Here is a 22,468-nt window from a genome sequence, read left to right on the forward strand (position 1 = left end):
TGGGCTCTTCCAGTAAAGATGGGGCATTGCCTTCTCTGCCAAGGGAGGGGAGCAGAGATCGGTATCACAATCCTACAATTTTATCTGACCTCAGGAATGCCAACTGGGGTGACAAGTCAACCAAAACTGGGGGAGGAGGAAGCATGAGGGCTGTATTTACCCAGTGGTTTGTGCATATTTGCAATAGAGGCACGGAGCCAACTCAAATCCTGCTCAACTACCAGCTCTGCTCAAGGGCTGCAGCAGCACGGCTGCTCCGCTCCAGCTACCGAGCATCTTGGCTGGAAAACCTAAAGCTTCCCAGACTGTCCCCTCCTAAATGACGCAGTTTCCCGGGCCAAGGGCCGTGCAGCAGAGGCAGGGCGGGCAGGACAGGAGCTCTGCTCCCCTGCAGCCACCAGCAGCCCCAGGTTTGGCTTCAGTCCACCATTGCCACCTACTGCTCCGTTCAAAGGCTGGCAAGACCCAGGGCTCTGCCGGGAGCTATAACCCGTGCAGGCTTCCCCTCCTCTTTCCTCCCAACAGGATTTCTGCTCCAAAGGCTCTGGGTTTCCTGCTCCCGGCTGGGGAAGGGGAGGGACTCCTGGCCTTGGGGCCCTGCAAGCCAGGCTCTGCCTCCAGGGAGGAGGAGGACGAGCTCTGTCCACCCAGCCCCAGGACTTGCCGGGCTCCATGTCCCGCTTCGGGGCTCGTCGGGAAGGACAGACACCGTCATCCTCACTGGAGGTGAATGAAGAAGCAGACTTTGGGGTGCCACGTCAGGAAGGGGGGATTTAGTCTCTGGAGCAAATGAAGAGACGATTCCTCTTTGCAAGCAACTGTTTTGCGGAGGATTTTCCAGCATGCAGCAGCAAGGTGGTAAGGAAAAGTTTCAGGTTCATCAGCCCCGACTGCTCTAGGGTTCAGCTGCACCCTCGGGCAGGATCCTGCCACCACCAGAGGCATGGGATGGGCGGGAGATAAGCAGAGAAGGATGGGGCAGGGAGAGCTTCCCAGGAGAGCTCAAAGATCGATACAGATAAACAGTGACACCCCCCCCCCCCCCAACTTCTGGCACAAACCAACTAAACTATCTGCTCTAAAGTGGCAGGAAGGTGCTTGTCACTTAACATCCCTTAGAGCTTAAGTGGTTACAGTAATTTGGTGGGAAAGAGAAAGGATATTAAACTGTTTGCAGGCAGTGTTAATGTGCAACTTAACATCTGTTGGTAAAAAGGTTGGTAAAAGCTTCACCCACCCTCAAAAGTTTTTGCAAGCTGAATGCAAAATACTGGTGGCTACCTCATTAACAGCCAAGGAGCTAAAGGCAGTTCAAAGGCAGCTGATGTCTTCATGGGAACAGGTTTTGAATTGAAACAGCAATGGAGCAAGGTGTTAATGTCTCCTGAAATCCCCATTTCTAGGGGAAAGGAAGGAGGAAGAGCCAGAAGTTCCAGCAGCCACGAAGAGCCCAAGCACCGAAGCCGCAGATGGAGGGTGGGCATGGGGAGTGGTGTTTCATTTCTTCCTGGTAAGCAGACAACAAATTCATCAAAATCCTCCTGGAGCTGGGGCAGATAGAAAGTCTTGAGTCTCACACAGAGCAGAGGACAGGGTGATCCCACCGAGCTAAGGGCAGAAATGAGCCGTGCCTTGCTACTCCGAGTGCACCCATTTCACCAGGGGCTGAGCAGAGACTGTGGTGGGTTGACCCTGGCTGGACACCAGGTGCCCACCAAAGTCACTCCATCACTGCCCTCCTCAGCTGGACAGGGGAGAGAAAATATAACAAAAGACTCATGAGACGAGATAAGGACAGGGAGAGATCACACACCAATTACCATCACGGGTGAAACAGACTTGACTTGGGGAAAATTAACTTAATTTATTACCAATCCACCAGAGTAGGGTAATGAGAAATAAAACCAAATCTTAAAACACCTTCCCCTCCCCTCCCTTCCTCCCGGGCACAGCTTCACTCCCAATTTCTGCACCTCCTCCCCTCCCAGCAGCACAGGGGATGGGGAATGGGGGCTGGGGTCAGTTCAGCACACCTTGTCTCTGCTGCTCCTTCCTCCTCACCCTCTTCCCCTGCTCCAGCATGGGGTCTCTCCCATGGGAGACAGTTCTCCATGAACTTCTCTGACATGGGTCCTTCCCACAGGCTGCAGTTCTTCATGAACTGCTCCAGCATGGGTCCCTTCCCCGGGCTGCAGTCCTTCAGGAGCACACTGCTCCAGCGTGGGTCCCCCGCAGGCTCACAAGTCCTGCCAGCAAACCTGCTCCAGAATGGGCTCCTCTCTCCATGGGTCTGCAGGTCCTGCCAGGAGCCTGCTCCAACGCAGGCTTCCCACGGGGTCACAGCCTCCTTCAGGCATCCCCCTGCTCCGGTGTGGGGTCATCCCCGGGCTGCAGGGGGAGATCTGCTCCCCCGTGGACCTCCATGGACTGCAGGGGGACAACCTGCCTCACCATGGTCTTCCCCACGGGCTGCAGGGGAATCTCTGCTCCGGCGCCTGGAGCATCTCCTCCTCCTTCTGCACTGACCTGGGGGTCTGCGGGGTTCTTCCTCTCACATGTTCTCACTCCTCTCTCTGGCTGCAGTTTCTGTGCCAGAGCAACTTTTTTTCCCCTTCTTAAATCTGCTATCCCAGAGGCACTACCACCATCACTTATGGGCTCAGCCTTGGCCAGTGATGGGTCCATCTTGGAGCCGGCTGGCACTGGCTCTGTCAGACATGTGGGAAGCTTCTAGCAGCTTCTCACAGAAGCCACCCCTGCTACCAAAACCTTGCCATGCAAACCCAATAGACATACACCTTCCGCTACGAAATGCCACCTGAAAACATCTCAGTGAGGTAAATGAGGGTGCCCAATGTGCAGCCCAGGGCCAAAAGGCAGCTTGCAATGATAAGATGACTTTTCCCTACTCATACACACCACCGCTGGGGTGTCAAACCCCAAAGGGGTGTCTTGTACCTGCGGTAAGCGTGAGATCCCATCTTGGGGCAGTGGAGGATCGGAGCCGAGATGAGTCCCCAGGGACTGACGGGTGCAGGCAGCACACACACTCGGTTACTCTCTCCTGGGAGACCAGGCATCTTGACACCACTTAAAAGCACTAATTCTCCATGCTACAGGCTTTAATACCACACGCCATCTTCCCATCAGTGATGAAGACAATGCTGTCCCCCAGCTAGGAAGGCTGGGAAGAGCTGGAAAGCTTTCCCCGCTTCCACTCCAACCAAAGTAACTCACTGCCAATCATTAACCACCCGCTATGAGGGAGGAGAGAGGGAGTTAAAATTAAGGGCACAAACTGTCCTTTGCTCCCCTGGCAGGGCAAGCCTGGGAAACTGCACCGGCTAATGTCCATCCCTGCTCTGCTCAACACTTCATCAACTCCTAGTGATCTTCAATAGTGCTGAGACCCATTCAGATTATTTTTTAGTATTAAAAAATAACTTACAGTGCAAAAAAAACCTACAAGAGTCAGGGTCTAGTGTTATTTTGTTCCTTTTCTTTGGAAAAGCCAGTTTGCACACAATTTTTTTTTGAGGGTCTGTGAAGATAAAATTGCAGCGTGGCCACCACAAGTCCACCCTGCTGATATTCCCTCAACACCCCCCCCCCCCCCCCCCCCCCCCCCCCATTTAACATGTCCCGGTTTGTTTCTCCCACAACACAACAAATTACACACACAAGAAAAGCAGAAGGAAAAGCTTTTCCTCCTGCCTGACCCCTGGGGCATCCCACCTCCGTCTGCTTCCAATTCAGGTCAACGTACTTGTGATGGGGATGCTCAAGACCTTTGGGATTTTCTTCGTGGCTTTCCAAGAGGAGGTGGGGGGCTCCTCTGAGCAAGTCAGCTGGATCGGCTCCATCATGTCCTCCCTGCGTTTCTTAGGAGGTAAGCTGGCATCTGTAAGGATTGGGGCAGCGCTTCAATCTCAAGCCCATTTGCTTTGATATCAGGAGCACCGAGGATGCTCTGCGGATCCGATTTCCATCCCAGACTACTGCAAGCCGGACGCAGCTGGTAGCCACACGTGTCTTAGCAGGAGCATGGTCCAAGGACGGGGATCCTGTGTGTCAGGACACCTCGCTGTGGCAGGTTTATTATATGCATTCAGAGCAAAGCCTCACGCCTAACACCAATATTATTGCCTCTGAGCAAGCCAGCTGCTGAATAATTCATGGCCGCTGAGCATGGTGTGCATTAAGAAGCAGGCTCAGGACATCTGAAAGTTTGGACTTTGACTCTTTCCCCTGCCGCGTCCGCCGAGCTCCAAGGAACGAGGCGAGGTCTCTTGGCCACTCTCCTGAATACTAACCCATGCCAAATTTCTCGTCACCCCTCTCCCTCCCAGGGTGGCACATGGATCACTTCCCGAGGCACCAGATGCAATGATCCCAATACAAGTCCCCCAGCCCTGCAAAGCAGCATTTGTCATCTTCAGCCTGAGATTTATCCCTCCTTTCCCTTCCAGCCCCGCTCGTGGCCGTGGTCTGCAAGAGCCTGGGCGAGCGGCCGACCTCCATCATCGGGGCCGGCTTGGTCGGAGGGGGCTGCCTGCTCAGCACACAGGCCACCAGCGTCCCCTTCCTCTGCGTCTCCATGGGACTTCTCCTGGGTGAGCAGCCTGCGACTCACAGTCGGGCAGAGATTTTCCTGCGTACGATGAGTAAAAGCAGCTCCTTTAACATTAAACCGGGCAGTTCCTTGAATAGTAAAGCATCCCCAGCTCCTTTCTAGGGAGATGTTGTGTGAAACCCCAAAGCTTCATGATCAGGAGCATAAAATACCAGTTTCAACATGCTAGTCACAACTAACCTTGCTTTTTTTTCTGGACCCAACATGAATCCTGGCCTTTTAAAATCCCTTACTAACAGCGTACAGCCTGAAAAAACCCCAGATACTAAATACCACCCATGAAATCTTGTTCTCCACTGACTGCAACAGCAGAAGTCCCTCCACTTTCAGCCCATGAACCCTGCAGAGCAGCTCCACTATGCAGACGATGAGCTTGGGATGGCATGACTTTGAAGCCCTAAAGCTCTCAATATGAAGCAGTCACTTTTTGGACATGGATGTCTTATTTCTTTCCCTTCCCGCAGGTATGGGGTTTGCCTGCCTTTACCAGGCAGCCGCAGTGATGACGGCCAAGCGCTGCAGGACACGGCTGGCTTTCTCCAACGCCATCGCCCGCTCCGGCATGGGGCTGACATTTCTAATAGCACCATTCACTCAACTTCTCATCGATTTTTATGGCTGGCAAGGTGAGCGCATCTTCCGTTTATTCAAATTCGGCAGCATTAAGAGGGCATTTGAGGATATCTGGGCAGGAGATGAGGCTCTTTTTAAAAATTAAAATTGGATGCACCGAGGAACAACTCTGCCTCTTCTGGGACAGTTTGGGGACATCTTGTTAATGATTAAATGCTCAATCAGTCATTAAAGTCAGAGTCAAAACAGAGATCTCAGAAACCAAAACCAAAACTGAAAATCCCTACTTTTACTACACTGTTTCAGGCCATCCTGAACATCCGTCACATGTACAGATTTCTAGTGGCGGAAAACAAAACAAACTCCCAGATCCCAGATGTAGCTCTGGATTTGTTGCCTGCATCACAGCAAAAGGGACTTCCAGCTAGAAAAACAGGAATAAAAGCTTCTGTAAGATACCTCCTCCTTATAGCAGAGCTTTCTCCCTGTTCAATGCAAACTACACCCTGTTCTAGAAAGATAATTTCCTACTGCTCCTCCCTTCCCACACCAAGAAAAAAGCATCTTCTCTCTTCCCTCAGGTACTCTCCTGATTTTTGGAGGCATCATGTTAAACCTCGTGCCTTCCAGCATGCTGCTGCGTCCCATCAGCACCCAGCCACCTCAACGCTCCTCAGCTAAAAATCAGGACTGTGGGTCTTTAATGGCAAAGAAGGATTCAGAAACGCTCAATGGATGCTCAGATGAAACCACTCCCAGGGAAATACAGCTTCGCAGTGCACAGGACCTTCCCACCACGGAGGGACTCCTGATGTCCCATGGCAGAGATGTGTCTGGTCCAGTAAATACATCTGCTTTGGAAAGGCTCAAGAAACCCCCCGTGGACAGCTGCTCACCAGAAATAGCCACCGAGGCCAAGAGAAGCTACAAATCCCTTCCACCGACAGAAAAAGAAAATTCACAGCCTCTCCTTGACTTCTCCCCGCTGAAGGATCCCGTCTTCTGCATTTTCACATGGTCTTTTTTGTTCAGCCATTTGGCCTACTTCGTGCCCATCTTCCACTTGGTAGCAAGAGCCAGAACGCTGGGCATAAGCAGCATGGATGCCTCTTACCTCATTTCAGTGGCTGGTAGGCAAAAGAATCTTTTAAACCCATTTCTAATTACAATGATACCAAAATAGGAAAAAGAAGCAACACAAATCTTGCCAAGAAATAGGCCCAAATATGTACTAGAATAAATCTTCATGGAAGAGGTTTAGCTCACAGCCCTTACCCCCCTTCTGTATATATAGCGTCGCCTTCTGTACATGTACAAAGTCGCTCTCACATGGTGGGTGGTTCTCTCAACCTAAGCTAGATGATCCCCCATCCTCACTGCACCGAACAAACACAAGTTTCCAATTACATAGGTGCTATCTGTCCTCCTAAAGCCTTCCCACCACGATCCTGCTTTGCTTAAACCCACAAACCACAGAAATCCAGAGTCACTCAGCATTCAAAGACCTCCAGTTTGACCCAGGAATGTGTGCAGAGAGAAAGAAATTCAATACTGGGGAAAAAAAACCCCAACATTAACTTGGATCTAGCCATTTGGATTTAGGACATTCACCTCCAAGGGGGGAAAAAACCAAAACCATGCCTGATTATAAGCAGGGATTAACACTAAAGTCGCATTGTGTTAAGAAAGCAGCTCCAACCTCAGTCATCATAAAATATTTTATTGTATAAAAATAAATTTTACTTCTACACTGCTGTATAATATTTAGAAATTATGTATGCTGTCAAAGCATCTAGAAGGAGAGTGCAGCAATTAATCTGACATTTTGAATTAAGAGTAGGAGGGACACAGTGGTCAGCAAGATATGAGCTGACAGTGAGCACTCTTCTGATCTTTAGTTCATAAAAACATATCGAGAAATGTAAAAAGCAAGTACCAAAAGTTTGCTAAGCCTTTAAAATAAGGCTGGGCTTCTGTCCTTCTTTGCTTCTTTATAAAAATTAAAATCTCATAAGCATATTTCTTCTTAATATTCTGCTTTTTCTCTATCTTGAAAAAGAGATCAAACGGCAAGCTTATCTTTCCTGTTTTTACTGAAGGGCATTTCAGAGTTTTCTGCTGAGTGCACAGCCCTTAATTGAATTTTTACAGACCACTTTGGTGCACCCACAGGCACTTGGCAGTAGCAGGCACCAACGTAAAGAAAAAAAAAAAGCATGAATTTTACAGCAGCCTAAAAATGCCTTCCTGTAACTTCCCGGCATTTCAGCCCTTTGTGGTCACGTTCTTACAGTGAGTGGCAGGTGGAATTGGGATGCGTTTCAGAGCAACACAGTGCAGAATAGCAAAAAAAAAAAAAAAAGTCTTCTTTGAGGCTTTGGTGAACTCCTCTTCCCCCCAGGCATCACAGAGACAGTCAGCCAGCTGCTCTCAGGCTGGGTTGCTGACCAGAACTGGACCAAGAAGTATCACTACCACGTGGCTTACCTTGTCCTCGGCGGCATCACTAACCTGCTCTGTCCTCTGGCCACCACCTTCCCATTACTCATGACCTACGTGGTGGCCTTCGCTGTTTTCTGCGGTGGGTTCATGGCTCTGGTCCTTCCTGTGCTGGTGAGTAGGAGATTTCATTAAAAGAATGTAGTACGTGGCATTTCCAACAGCATTCCAAAATGATCCAAAAACCCTTTTGTAAAGCTATATTACCCTGGGCTGTTGCAGACCTGCATGAGAGGGCTCTCCCCTCCAGCCTTCCCATTCTGAGCCACTGGAGAGCCCCGAATCTCCGCTCCAGCCCACTTACTGGTGTCCACAGCCCAGATGCAACAGAAGCACTGGGAGTTTATTGCAGATTTTTAATAACCTGGCTCAGCTAATTGCCTTCCACATCCTCCTTTCTGAAGCAGACTGCTCCAGCTCCTAGGAATCAGGATGAATCCGTTCGTTTCCTAACGCTAAGACAGAGGGTTGTGCATATCTGCTCCCAGAATTCTCTATAACATGCACAGACCACTTACGGCAGAATCCAGATAGGGAAGCATCATTATAATTTGGCATTTCTTTCTGGGAAGGAATTCAGAGTTTAAAACACCTTCCTTGAAGTCTTAGCAGCGTTACTAGTTTCGGGAGATGCCCAAGCAGCTGGAAGGCAGAGAAGCATCTCACATTCCAGTAATTTCCGTGCTGGCCTTAAGGAGGCGAGCGGATTCCAAGCTGGATCAGACCTATAGGTGCAAAGTCCTTTAAAAACTGCAGCTGGAGAGGAAACTCCTCAGAAAAAAAAAAAAAAAATCTCTCGTGCTTGTGCATTCACATGAACTCAATCAATAATTATCCATTTGGGTTTACAAACAGGTAGATCTAGTGGGCGTGCAAAAACTCCACAGCTACTTGGGGTTTGCTGCCTTCTTTGCTGGGATAGCAGCCATCGGCGGACCTCCTCTAGCAGGTAACTGTAATGTTATGTATAAGTTATACCCACCGCAGACATCTAGTGATAAAACATGCTCCTGGTTTACTCTCCTACCCATATGCATCCAAGGATGGTTTTTCTGTCCAAGTGAAAAAAAAACCAAAATGCATTTCAGAAACTTATCTTTATACACAGGCAATATTTTGCTCGTGAATTTGCAAAACCCAACTAGCAGTTTGACAGCTGCGTGGAAAAAAAGAGGCTAAACCCCACGTGCAAATTTTAACCCTGACCACAGCAGAAAAGTAACGACTGCATTACCGTGGATTTTACCCCCAACAGGGCATTGGAACACTGAACTTGGAACAGAGGGACTAGAGGGGAGACAGGGAGAGGAAGGTAAAGCAAGGACAAGCTCAGCAGCAGTCCCACCAAGCAGAGGCACTGAAACATAGGGAGAAGTCTCAGCAATCTCTTGTTTTGAAGAAGATTACACAGCTCAGCCACAAGAGCTCCTGGGCCCAAAGATAAGGAGGATGAAAAGCCTTTCCTCTTCTCCCTCTGCCAGAAAACCAAGGCAGTTTTGAGTATCTGGCAGATTTCAAGCGCTTAGAAGCGAGTCTCCAGTCTCTGCTTATGAGCAAGGGACTTGTTCTCCTCCAAACATCTTGGCCAGGACAAAGCTTTTCCTTTCCCTGATGACCCTTTAGCCATACCTCATAGCTGGAAACAGGAACTGAGCTCTTCCTAGGTCCTCATGATGCAAACAAACTAGAAAAAGCTGCAAGGTCAAATATCAGTGTGAACAACGTCCTGTCACTCACCTACCAAATGTATCCTGAATAAAACCTGGCAACTTGTTCTTCATTTATTGCTTCCTGCCCTCGGCTATCAGCTGCCCCATGCCTGCAGAGGCACTTTGCTCAAAGCTGCCAAGCATCCTGTAAATACCAGCTCCGTGCAAAGCTTTAGCAATGCTGCTGTACTGCGAGCATGTGAAAAAAATTGATTTCCCTAATCAATATTTCGAGGTTGGTAAAACTCTGTATATGGATGCAATTTCAAGCAACTAAAGCGTTTCATTGACAGCATGCTTTACACTGTCACAGTGATACATAGCCTATATCGGATAAAATCTCTTCTGCTGATACAAGATGTATGTCCACCAGAAAGCAATCCCTGTACAACTATCACAGTAAATTCCCTGACACAGTAGCATACTGTATGAAAAGAGCTAAATAATTTGGCGCTCTCTTATCCATGCATCATACATGCTAAGATAGCAGTTATACTTTCATCCACTTCCAATATATTTTCGCTAATTGGAAGCCTTTTGCTTTCTGAAAGTGCTAACCACTCACTGTGTGAACCCTTCTGGATTTTGTAAAGCAAGCAGGTTTCCTGCAAAAAGCCTTCCATGGAAATCAATCTTCTTAATACTGGTGGGATAAATAAAGGCCAAAAAAAGCCAAGAAGCAAAACTCTCGCTGATCCATCTCACTGTAGGCAAAGCGAGAGGGAAACAACTCAGAGTTCAGGATCTAAGTTTGTGATCCAAGATAAATTCTAGAATTTTCTCTTCTGTATTAAGTGTGAAAACTGAATATGACCAGAAGCTACTCATTAACTCTAAGTGTCCAAAAGCACCTGCTCCTTGCAGAATACAGGACAGGATTTAAACGCTATGTGAGACCCTGGGGTCTGACTGCTGCTGACCTCCCTAAAACCCTGACTTTAGAATTTCAATTTTATAAAACTCAAGTATTTTTATGCAGTGAAACCCAAGGCAAAATGAGAACTGCAAAGGTTAAAACTGCTTATTTTGCATAGCAGAACAGAGCCTAATCGCAATGCAACAAAAAGGTGACTTACCTGCAAATCTGTTTAACTAAAAGCCCTTAAATCCGGAGGCAGCCGGCCTGACCGAAAGCCCAGGGTGAAAAGTTTGAAGGCTCCTTCATAGCTCCTCATCCGCCAGCACTGCTGGATGCTTCTGCCATGCTGAAAAAAAGCCAAAACCAAAACAGAACAAACATTATTTTGGCAAGCTGCAAGCAAGCTAAGGAGAGAAGAGTACATTTTATTTCCATAAGCAGTACAAATCAGTAACTCAAACTGCAAAAGAAATAAAACAAACCACGTAATCCAAAACTACAGAACAGATTCCAGCAACCAGCACACAAACACCAGCCCCAGCAAATTTGGGTGGTGAAAGGGGAGAGGATGGAGTCATTTGAAAGCTGTGCTGGCATGTGCATTTAGATGCTCTCATCTAAATTTTACCTGCATCTTCACACTAGGTATTGCTACTTAGGGCATCAGGAATAAACAAAACTCCTGATTACAGATCGGCAGCACAATTTAAACAGCCTGACCACAGCCTGCAGCATGAGTATGTGCCGTGGATGTTTAGTTTGGACCACTTAGGTGCCAGGGATTTACCAGCATTGCTTACAAAACTGCTGTTTTGCTTAAGTTTGCACACAATGAGCTTCTAATTCAGCTTTCTGCAGCAGGAATGATTTTTTTTGGATGAAGAGTCAGGGCACAGACACTGTAGGTGCTTTAAAAGGTTGGGGGGTGTGATGCAGTAGAAGGTGATCACTGTGCTCCTGGTGAGGAGGCAATGCTGGTCTTTCAGCACCAAAAAACCCAGAAAAATTAAAAAATATCCTGAAGGATATTTAAAAAATAATTTAAATAAATCAGAGTTCAACTGCTGCACTCTGTCCTGTACATCTTACTATCGGCTACATTAGCATCCCTTCTCCTGTCCAAATCCCAGAGACTTTCAGACAGCAAAACCAGATCCCACCTTGGAGAATAAACCACTCCACAAAAACAGGGTCATGGGAGAGCCACCCAATGTCACCAAGTCCAGCGCCACAGGATCCTCCTTTCCAACAGCAAGCTCCATCTTTGCCTGTGCCGTGGCTCACACGATATCCCTGAGAAAAAAAACAGAGCTGAAACTCCCCCTGAGAAAGGCACGAGCCAACAGAAACTGAAACTGGGGTAGAGCAAAGCAGCCCACAGCCTTTCCTCTGTTTTAGAAAACCCTCCTTTGGCCGTGTAAATCTACAGCAAGGAAAATGTTAGCACCTCGGGTTTGTCACAGACCCCCAAATTTTACCGGCGCTGCTTCCTTCCCTACTCAGGGCCACAGCACTCGCAGATAACAGCAGCAGCCACGCTCCTGCGCAGCTGAGACCGGGGTCTCTGGGGAATCTATATTATTTCCCTTCCTAACCAGAGCTGGTTTTAAGAATCCCAAATTTAGGCCAGATCTACCATTTGTGTAAATCATGCAAGTCCACGGATGTCACCAGAGTAATTGCATTTTACGCCAGCAGCAGCAGATCTGGCTCAGCTGCTAACCCACCTCGGACATCCAACCAACCCACGCCAGATTTGGGAGTATATGAAGGGTTTTATTACGTGCAGCAGCAGCTCCCATTGCTTTGTATATTTTAGATTCAAACAGAGGAATTGTCCACCTTTAAAATGATTGTCTAGACACAAGCTGATATGCTGTAACTAAACAAAACACTTCAAGGTCATTTTAAAAGGCGACCTGCCTCCTTGCAGATTCCCGAGTCTTTATGGAATTTAGGTTTTCCTTTTAAGTGCTTGCAAAGCTACTTTTAAGCAATTTCACTTCAAGCTCCTGGCCTGGGATCTCTCATATTAGACAGGTTGCATTAAATTGGGTCTGCTCACAAGAAGGCAAGGCTGGAGAATCTGGAGTTTGCAGCCCAGATGTTGCAAACACCAACACATGCAAGTCATCTCATTAGTCCAATGGGATCTTTCATCTGCTGCAGCAGCTACTTTTGGCCCACTTATTTGAACAGGAGAAAAAGTCAGGGATTAAATTCAATCAAATTAAAACCCACGTCCACTACAAGTATCAGGAGAAGTTAGCTCTGGGACAAATGACCTACAATTTTGCCTGTTATACGAATGGCAATAGTCCTAACTGTCCACGTAACTGCTGCACAGCAGCAGGCACATGAAGAGTTAAGATAAAGAAAATATCTGAGGAATTCTTAAATGAGAACACACATCCTTTGCTTCCCGCCCACCTCCCAAAATGATTTTTTTGGTGAGAAAAATCCAACAGCTTTAATAACAATCTTTTCTCCTGCAGGGTGGCTGTATGACTACACCCAGACATATGTCTGCTCTTTCCTCTTTGCTGGAGCCTGTGCTCTCATCTCACCTATTTCTTTCTTCTTTGAGCCTTCGGCCCAGAAATGGAAGCTAAAAAAAGCCAACCTGAACAACAGCTCCAGGCTTGGCTGAAGCGATTCTCGGTAGAAATTTTAAAGAATGGTCTTTGATTGCATCCATGATTGGAAAGCAATCGCCAGCACAGACCTTCTGTACCGGGAAATATAAACAACAGCAAAAATGAAAATAGGAATTTTTAGATGACAGATTCACAGTTTGTATATCTAGATATTTCTCCTGCATGTGTGAATAAAGCCATCTGAGAAATACATAGCATAAAGCATTATTTGATGGGAAAAAATAAGGCCCATGGCCCAGAGGGACATGGGTTTCACTTTGACTTTGCTCCTGAGCCATGTCTTTCTATATGTCGGATTTAAGCCCGCTGCGTTCAGTCCGACAGCTCGGTATCAGAGCCGCAGAGCCGCCTCTCCAGCTTTCCTAGCCACCGCGAGAGAGCAAAGCTGACTCACCTCTTGGGATGAGGCAGCCAAGGACCTCAAAAGTGCCAAAGCACAGCAAGAGATTTTAGCTTATTCTATTCAGATATGAATAATTAGCTCCAGGGAGGAACGCAGGGCAGACACGGTACAGAAAGATAAGGATTAAACTTCCATGAGGATATGGACAACAGCCATTCCACAAAACCCTCTTTTTCTGTGAGAAGGATGCTGCACCATGGCCACTCAATCTCCCAGGCACAATGTCGTTTGCCACAGCACAGAGGACCTGGAAGCAAACCCAATTCTCCTTAAAGCCAGTACCACAATACAGCAAACTTAAAGATCGTACCTGTCTCAGATTCTTCTCCCCTTCTCCCCACCCTCCCAATCACCCAGCGACTCCCTGGGATTCAGTGAACCCATGAAGGCAGGTCCCAGAGCCAGGCAGCAATGCTGAGCCTGTATTCAACCAGCATCCTACAGATTTAATTTGGGTGGCCAAGATGTAACACAGCTGCTTTGACTTTCTTTCCGGTAGTGAGGTTGCAAATATCACCAGATATTTGAAATTATTACATGGATCCGGGATATCGTAAGGGTTTTACACGCAACCACCCCAGCCACTGGCATTATCCTTTTTTTTTTTTTTTTTTTTTTTTTAATATTAAACCATCAAGAGAGTTGTTTCCCCTATAGAAACACTCCTTTAAACTGTCAAATGGGTTATTTCAAGCATGAAATTAAGCGGTCTGTATTTAATAAAAAGCTACAGAACATTACAGCAGTATTAAGGAGCTAAAACATCGCCACAGGCAAGAAAGTTCTCTCGCAGATAATGGGGCAAATTCAGCAGTTACACAACTGCACAATGCCAAAGAAACTAGGCGTGCTTAAACGAGGGAAAAATTTAGCCTTGACTTTGCAGTAGATGGGAAATACCGGTGCTACAAAATGGTTAATTTTTCATATACTGATTCAGAGCTTCTCCTAACTCCTGCAGGATACAGATACTAACTGGTACAACTGAATCATGTACTGTGTTTGATGCAGAGGTTTAAGGATGACTATTTAAGAAGCGTTAAGGGACTGGGAGTTTAAGAGGGGCAAGCAGGTACTGTGTAATTTGGCTCAAGCCTGTCCTGCACTAAGCCTTCAGCTGAGACCTTCTGTAGCAGGGATGAAGCCTTCATTTGTAAATTTGAGTTTTCACCTCTTGAAACACTATAGTTCATCACTCGCTTACTAAACAAATTGGAGACTACCTGCAGCCCTGGTTTGCTGCTGTAATAGGAACTATGAGGAACACTTGGCTCCAGGTTTTCCAATCCAAAAGCTTCAAAACCCCCTCTTACTCTGCATCCCTCGAACACGTATTTGAGCTCAGTAGTGTTTTTCGCTATTACCAGTGTGAGACCCAGCAACCAAAGCAACGTGGGGACGAAGAAGAGCCAACACACCACATCCTCACACCGCTGCTCTCTGTCTACATGATTTATAGCACCTATCCCCATGCTCTAACCTCTTCCTCTCCCTGTAAATAAAGCCACTCTGCTCAACACCATCCTCCTTTCAACACAAGCCCCGTTACATTTTCACCTCTTTTGCCACCAAGGAACGACTTGCAGTGGGATGTGGTGTCCACACCTCTCATCCCATCTGCTCCAACAAATGGGCTCCCTTCAAAACCTCCAGGTTTTTAAGGAGAGTCCTCCCCTGTCCTCTCCATCAGACTAACACACGCCACCAATTCCTTACCCTTATTTAGAAAATGGGTCTCCCAAGTCCTTGTACCCTCTCTTTCCTTCTGCAAAGGAACAAACAGCTCAGGAGCTCCCATTTCCCACAGCACCTTACCCCGCAGATGGGCACCACCAGCCTCTATTTGCCCCCAAAATAATTCTGCACAGGCAAAGTACCTTTTTCTAGACCTGATTACCTCTTATCTATCAAAAGAGGTTGAGGAAACCAGTCCCCGTACCGAGAAACTCCTCCCAGCTGCCCTGCAGAGTCCTACCATCAGGCTGGGAGGTGGGAAAAGTCTTCAAGCCTTTGTCTTTGCAACCGAGCAGGCTCAGGATAACGTCTGGTGGTCAGATACGCTTCTCTCCTCTCACACCTTTTGCTGAGAAGGCAAGCACAGAACAGATGTTTTAGTTCTCCTCGCAGCTCTGAAAACCAAAGGCATTTATTTACTTGCAAAATACACGCAACACGTGCATTAGAGAAACAAACAGCAATGACGATGGGAACATCTGCCCGGAGGAAGATTTTTCCATCCCACTGAAGTCATCTTGCAAATAACTTCATAAAGCCAGTCTTGCATAGTAAAGAGTATCACATGCTGTTTGGATAAATGCAAAAGCACGTTTGCTGGGACACAAACGAGTTTAAAAGCTGTAATCTCTTAGGTTGACTAGCAAATCCCCTTCATCCCTGCTCCTTTACTCAACCACAGAATACAGGGTAGAGAAAAGAAGCAGCAATGGCTTAATAAGATCTTCAGCATGAAAAACGCTTTGCTTAAATGCGGCGCCCACCCAGTCCTGGTGCCCACCCAGCCCACCTCCTGGTCCTGGGAAAGCAGCAGCCCGACAGCAGAGGACTGGATTCCCTCATGTTTTCCAACCCACGTGTACCTCTCAAGCATCATCTCTCCACTTTGTATTGGAAAGGAATTGTTAACAACCTCCTAGAGATCTTTCCAAGAAAATAGTTTAACTTGCGATAAATAAAAAAACCTTGTAAAACTAATGACCACCTCAGCACTCTGTCCTGAGTCACTCGGTGTAACATTTTTCCTGCCCCAAGCTCATCTTTTGCACATGCGATGCCTGGGGTAACGTGCTACGGCAAGCTGCGCTGCACTTGTATCTTGATGAGAAATCTGATTTGGGAGCATTTTACCAAAGATTCCTTGGTTTGAAAACCTTCCTAAAATTCACACCAGGAAGATGGCGCAGAGAAACTGGACGCTGAAGATCCCTCCAAAAGATACAATGATGTGCAGCCTACCAGAGCTCGCTAGTAAAGCGTCCAAGTGACAAAAGGCTTTTACAAGAAGCCCAAAGAAACAGCCTCCAATTTTCACTGTATCCCAACAGAAATCTGGCGCAACACCCCAAGTGCCTTTGAAAAAAAAAAAACAAACACCAAAACTCAAATTTCATTTAAATAAAAAGTTTTCTGAGTACCGATGGACAGGGGACTGTTACCCTGAATCCTGATTAATTTTAGCACCACAAGATTAAGAAAGCAGGAAGAAAGCATGGAACTGGCTTCTCCAACAAGACATCGCAGCACACACTGCTGCAGTTAAGGATTAGTTACTCCTGGGTTTGTTTCATTCAAACAACTTGGCTGCAAGGCTACCATCCTTCCTGGGAGTTATACAGGGGGGAAATGCTTTTCTGTCATTATTCAATGATCTATTCCCAGGTATAATCCTGCAAGGCAGCTCTGGGAGCTAAAGTTCCAGCCAAAAAGGGAGCGAGCAGTAATACAAGAGCACTGGGACTTTGCTGCCATCTCAGCCCTGCCCAGAAGAGCCCGGTCACCCTCCATCACCCATTGGGACCCACTCCCAGCACCCGTGCCAGGTATTTTGGCAGGACTGATTTACGGGGTGGGCACCTGCTGGATCTTAATCCCCACTTCCCCTGATTTTACATAAGCCAGGATAAAAAGCTGCTAAGACTCAGCTCAGGTCTATCAAAGCTACGGAAGCTGGTGCAATCGGAGATCACACCGAGAAGCATGCTGCGCAAGTCCTTAACTCACACTGCAATTATTTTATATTATTATTTTATACAGTCATTGTACGCCTCTGAGAGCCCTAGCTATCAGCTGTAGGTTCCCCTTCCTCGCTCTGTTTTGGTGGAAAACTGTGCTGGGTCATTGAAAGTCAGGGTAGAGGTTTTCAAACATAGACTTAGCCATTCCTCAGTACACAAAATAAACCTCTCTCCCTGCCTCACACTCTCCATGGTCAGCCTCTCTCATCGATAACAAACAAACAAAAAAAAAACAACAAAAAAAAAAACTACTAACAACCAAGGCTGGGATGTTCCCACTGCTCCTCTCAGATGTTGACGACAGATAAACCTAGGCACTAAATAGAGAAAGTTGATCCTGATGTTTACCACATAATAAGCAACGATCTTATCTCGCAATAAATCCCCTCCAAGGGCTGGGCAGGAATCATTTCAGCTGTTCTCCAACGTTCATGAGCTCTGGGTGAGCTCAGAGAGCTGACCAGGAATCACACGTCTGCTCAGAGGTCTGAGACCACAGTGGTAGGCAAGAAGTTTGGGGTTTAACCCATCACCTGGGATCTCACGTTGACCCTTTCTTGGCACCTCGGTTGCTTTACACACAAAACCACTGCAAGACTCATGCCTACGGTGATATTGTGAGAAACACCAGCTTTGCAGGACACTCATTAAGCATGGGGGGGGAAAAATAATCTATATAATTTAGATTTTAAAGGAGAACAAGAAGCTTTTTCATGGCTGTGGCAGGTACAGGTCTGGTTTTTGGGTGGCAGTACACAACACACCCCAAATGAGGTGCTCCAGCTACCAACGGTCCTGAGGTTTCTGCTTTTACCTTAAGCCACAGGAAGAAAGCAAAAGGCAATTTAAAATAGCTGGGTAAGGATATGACAACATGACCTTCCAGCAACAGGAAACAAGGCTGTTCTTCCTTTGCCTGCTTGTTTGGCAGATACCGTGTGCGGTTTTGGCTGTTTACTTGCCCTTACACACGCTGATAACAGGAACACTCGGCTCTTTTTTTGGTGCTTGTTTTCCTCCCTGGAACACATCCCGTAGCCAGGTCTCTCAGATTAGCCACATTTGCAATGCAGAGCATTATTAGGCTGAAATTCAGCAAAGCCTGAATTAAAAAGTTTCACTTCCAGGGAGATGGAAGTCTCCACAGCAGGAGGGGAGGTTTTTAAAAAAAAAAAAAAAAACAAAAACTTTAAAGGTAGCATAACTATTTTCATTGAAGTCAATGGGAATTTATCAGCTACCCTAATGAAAAAAAATTAAAACAGATGTTTAAAAAACCAGAAGTTTTAGCTTTAGCTAAGAGATCCTCGTGCAAAAGCTTTCAAGCCTGCAGTAACCACAAAGGAGATGGGAGGTCTTGCTCATGGCCGTGGATAATTTCAGAAGTAATTAATGGGTCAAAGTCTCCATTTCCAAAGCAAGACAGACTTTGCCTCCTAAGTCACCACTGAGCTTTGCAACACTTTCCCCTACAGATATTTCTCACGTGGGCAAGATAGGGCAAGGATTGCACCCTGGCTTGGGAGAGGCAAAGGGTGTCTTTACAACACCCCAGTGACTAATATAACGCCAATAAATTTATTTCCAACCCCTCTAGCCTTCAGTCAAGCAGGGCAGGGGAGCTATGGCCAAGCCGGCTGAGATAAGGTTGGTCAGAGGGATGGGGTGTCCAGGACCAGACTCTCCCAGCCTCAACCTGCTGCTGGGACCCAAGTCTGCATGCAACGAGGAAGAGCAAAGGCATTTGCTAAAGATATCTGAGAGCTGGGAGCGCGTCTATGCCGATACACCTTAGCGCAAGAGAAGAAAGCTGGGCTGGCAGATGTGAAACATGAAGTCTTGTATTCATCCACCCAAGAAGAGCAGCACGAGAAACAACAACGTCCATTTCCTCGCCGTGCCCTCCCCGCAAGCCTCAACAACAGCAGCTCGGGTGGTTCAAGAGTTCATTCCGCACCAAACCTCTGCCCAGGCTGGCAATGGCGCTGGGTTCAGAGCTGAAGCACCCGGGGCCGGCCTGCCGGTGCTACAGGCGATGACCAAAAGCAATCCCTTGGCCAAGTGGGCTGCAAACACCACCACGGTCCACAGGACAACTCCCCTCGAATGGCAACAAGAGCTTAACAACAACCCTCGCGAGACCTCGTTGGCTTCCCTTAACTCAAAATCCTTCTGCACCCTACGTGTGTTCTCAGGCATACCCAAAATGTCTAATTTTACAGGCTTGAAACACAGCACTTGCACATGAAATGAGATACAGACTGAAGGATCCAAGTGCTCACTTGCTACGTGTGGCAGAAACTACAGGGAAAACTGCCAGTTCGGGGCAGGACACTGGATTAAGTTGTACGCATTGCTACAAGTCAGCCTGACCTATCACTGGATCTGGGGACAGGAAATACTGAAGATAGCTAAAAATCTACAGACCAATCTTCAGATCTGATTGCAGAACTAGGTATGAAGGTCAAGGCAGGGAGATAAGTAGATGACCTATCTGTTACCCACAATTAAGATACAGCTCATCTGCTCATCTGCAGAAGCCGACCGCATGCACACAAAACCCATCCCAATCCCAGGATAACGCACACGAGCTCAAACCCAAAAGCACGGGCACAGAAGCTGGACTGGGAGCTGACAACTCGTTAACCCACAGCAACACCATCATGTTTGACAGCATCCATACCCCAATTCTTCAAGCACATTCAATTACTACATCCCTGGAGCGGGATAAATAAGATTGACAAAATAGTAGACCTCTGTGCCACCACGTACACATCCTCTGCTCCTACTAGAGGCACCTCAACTCCATCAGCATGTGAACAAATAGGACAAACACCAGCAGGCTCTTGGTAATCGGCCCCGAGTAACCCACCACAGCGAGTGCAGCTGACCGAGTCCTTCAGCAGCTTACTCTGCCTTAAGAATTTACTTCACCCAGTTCTCAAGGCAGCTATAATTAAACTCAGGCACGCAGCTACTAGACAATAACCGAAGGAGACACAATAGGAATCACAAAGCCATCAGCCCAAGACACTTTCCACTTCTCTCCCTGGCCTTTCTGCAGACGCCTTGCCCGATCGACTCGCACCAAAAACCAGGACACATGGTGAGAGCGTATCCTCAAACAGCATTTGCCATTTCATAGTAAACCAGCAGCACGAGGCAAACATAAGCTTGTTATTAGCGAAGAGCAGAATCTGGGCCATCTGATGTTTTAAACTTATTAATTCAGCTGCGGCTGGTAAAAGCACAATTCGAAAAAGACGTGTGAATTCAAATAACCAGTTCCCTGTCTAATCCACTTGCACTGCTTTCTACTGCAGTGCAGTTAATTAAATGGTTCTCTTTATAAATCCACTTTCCCCAGAAGTCTCATTAGCCAAATAAATATGATGCATATAGAGCACTTAACCCTTCAAAGAGATCAGTTTTAACAAAAGCCTGGCTTTACCTGGCAGCTGAAGCATCCCTCTAACCAATTCAGAAGGCAGAGGGGCAGACCCAGCACACAAAAAACAACTCACTATTACAAAGCAACCATAGAAGAATCATCCCACGATACCTCCAAGTCTCCAGAATAAATACGTAATGTAAAGGAGACAGGGAACGATCTCCTGGTTAAATACACAGTGAAATCTGAGTCAGAGAGGCAGACCTCTTCTGGAACAGCCACCAACGGCCCCGTTTGCCATAACACAACAAGTCAAAGCATACCCAAAAAAGTGGGAGAGTGCCCAACCCCTGAAACACATGCCCAGTTACCCAAGCAGCTAGCCAGCTCATGAAAAACACCTTTATTTGGGTTATGCTAACAGATCACTCATCTCCTGTTAGCATCAACCACCCAGCCAAGTTAAAGAGGTTGAGGCATGCCTCCCTCCCTTTATTACTACCAGCCCCAAACCTTTTGTACAACCAAACGATACCAGATTCAGAGGTCATATCTCAACAGAACATGAAACACATTGCAAAAATATGAATTTTAACTACAAACACCAACTTCTAGAAGAAAAGGCATCTCATGAGTCTCCCCTCCCTGCTTCCCTCCCCTCGTTACCAGCAATATCTACAATTGCTCCCATTTACAATGAACAGCTTAACTTAAATGCTTACACCAGCATCCCATAAACACACAGATAGCTTTGCCTTATCATTAGCTTGGCTTTCCATATCAACATATACATTATAAATAGTATTCTGGGTTAAAGCAGTGTTAATTCAAGCAGTTCATATAGTCAAAATAACAGCTCTAGCTTGCCAAGCTGAAAACCTGTACTTTTACCCACGCAGCATCTTGCCCCAGGTAGGCAGAGAAATGTCACATTCATTAACGGGAGCCCCCAAAGCAAACACAGAAGCTACATCGAAGAGTGTGCTCCTTTGCTCCCATCCCCAGAGTGGATGGGAGCAGCACGTTGTCCAAAGCAAACACATTAGTAAAAGTTAGTAGACTGAAGAATCAAGGAAAAAATAAAAAGGCAAACAACAAAACCATCTTCTTTTACATTACAATTCAGTTCAACCTCTTAAACCCCCTTACCTGTTTTAGGGATTTATACAGCTCTTTGCCCCAGGAACAGACACCTTGCAGAGCAAAACCATGGCATCCTTTTGTTGAAAGGCACCTGCAGCCTAGCAATGATCCTGCATGGCTGCAGGACAGCACTAGGTTCGTTATCCATGGGAGGTTAAAGTATGTCAAGGCAATCAGGGCAAGCTTGCATTTCAAGGTGTCTTCATCTGCATGTCACATTAATTCTAACAGACCAGCAAGCATAACACGAGAGGTTTCTGAAGCCAACGATGCAGCAGTGTTAGCTTCCTCTTGATGTCTGCGGTTGTCAAATGTGCCCCGAAGTCTCCTGCAGCAAACATGGAGTTGTACTCCTGCACTGGAACAGCCTTCCACAGCTCAGGAGCCCCCAGTACAGGAGAATGCAGCAACTACAGCACACAACATTTTCAGGCCGCCTCCATTTTTTTCCTCTCACCATCTGTACTACACAGTGAGGCGACTGCAAGCAAACATGCAGTCGTACCTGGGACGCGATCAGGGTGCATGCACATCCGAGGCGTGTGGAACCATTTGCTTCAAAACCGGTCAAAATAAGGCACTGAGACACCAACGCAAAGGTTTTAAATTACCGACTCTAGCTCTCAGGAACTCTTCATCCATTCAGCACTAAACCCATCACTGCATAACTGCTGAAAAGCCCCTGGAGATGGAGGAGCGCCTCGCGTATGGCAGGAAAGGCTTTATTAACATCATTTAAACACTTTTAAGGACTCATTTCTCTTTTTCTTTTGGCAATTTGGTGCAAAGGTTTACGTGCAAGATTCAAAGCAATTTCAAACTTTTTCTTCAAAATTAAAAAAAAAAAAA

General features: G+C 46.9%; 1 protein-coding gene and 1 long non-coding RNA gene across 9 annotated transcripts; one reads left to right on the forward strand and one right to left on the reverse strand.

Moving 5' to 3' along the window:
- The first annotated feature begins 327 nt into the window (after nt 1-327).
- Nucleotides 328-13,122, forward strand: SLC16A4 (solute carrier family 16 member 4). 7 transcript variants are annotated; one of them, XM_030000241.2, is made up of 9 exons: nt 330-858; nt 1,404-1,510; nt 3,757-3,889; nt 4,470-4,613; nt 5,098-5,259; nt 5,788-6,336; nt 7,608-7,819; nt 8,561-8,654; nt 8,961-9,485. In XM_030000241.2, exons 1-9 carry the CDS (start codon nt 843-845, stop codon nt 9,071-9,073), a joined length of 1,530 nt encoding a protein of 509 aa, XP_029856101.1. In that variant the 5' UTR covers nt 330-842; the 3' UTR covers nt 9,074-9,485. The 7 variants fall into 7 exon arrangements, with proteins under 7 accessions (XP_029856102.1, XP_029856098.1, XP_029856101.1 ...); XM_030000240.2 differs by lacking the exon at nt 8,961-9,485 and adding an exon at nt 12,769-13,122 and having other exon boundaries at nt 331-858; XM_030000238.2 differs by having other exon boundaries at nt 329-855; nt 8,561-9,485.
- On the reverse strand, nt 6,907-13,397 carry LOC115335067. Of its 2 annotated transcripts, XR_005931332.1 has the most exons (6): nt 13,325-13,397; nt 12,339-12,459; nt 11,434-11,566; nt 10,491-10,619; nt 8,688-9,399; nt 6,907-7,816 (listed from the first exon to the last, which is right to left on the reverse strand). It is a non-coding gene; the product is annotated as an uncharacterized LOC115335067 (long non-coding RNA). The 2 variants fall into 2 exon arrangements; XR_003921348.2 differs by lacking the exon at nt 13,325-13,397 and having other exon boundaries at nt 12,339-12,768.
- Between the last annotated feature and the right edge of the window lie 9,071 nt (nt 13,398-22,468).

Source organism: Aquila chrysaetos, chromosome 24 (assembly GCF_900496995.4).
Source record: "Aquila chrysaetos chrysaetos chromosome 24, bAquChr1.4, whole genome shotgun sequence".
NCBI classification, from domain to species: domain Eukaryota; kingdom Metazoa; phylum Chordata; class Aves; order Accipitriformes; family Accipitridae; genus Aquila; species Aquila chrysaetos.

What these genes read in the sequence shown, in the direction of transcription:
- SLC16A4 (XM_030000237.2), top strand. An exon ending in CTCCATGGGACTTCTCCTGG is followed by an intron (nt 4,614 to 5,097) that starts GTGAGCAGCCTG and finishes CCCTTCCCGCAG; the next exon opens with GTATGGGGTTTGCCTGCCTT. An exon ending in CGATTTTTATGGCTGGCAAG is followed by an intron (nt 5,260 to 5,787) that starts GTGAGCGCATCT and finishes CTCTTCCCTCAG; the next exon opens with GTACTCTCCTGATTTTTGGA.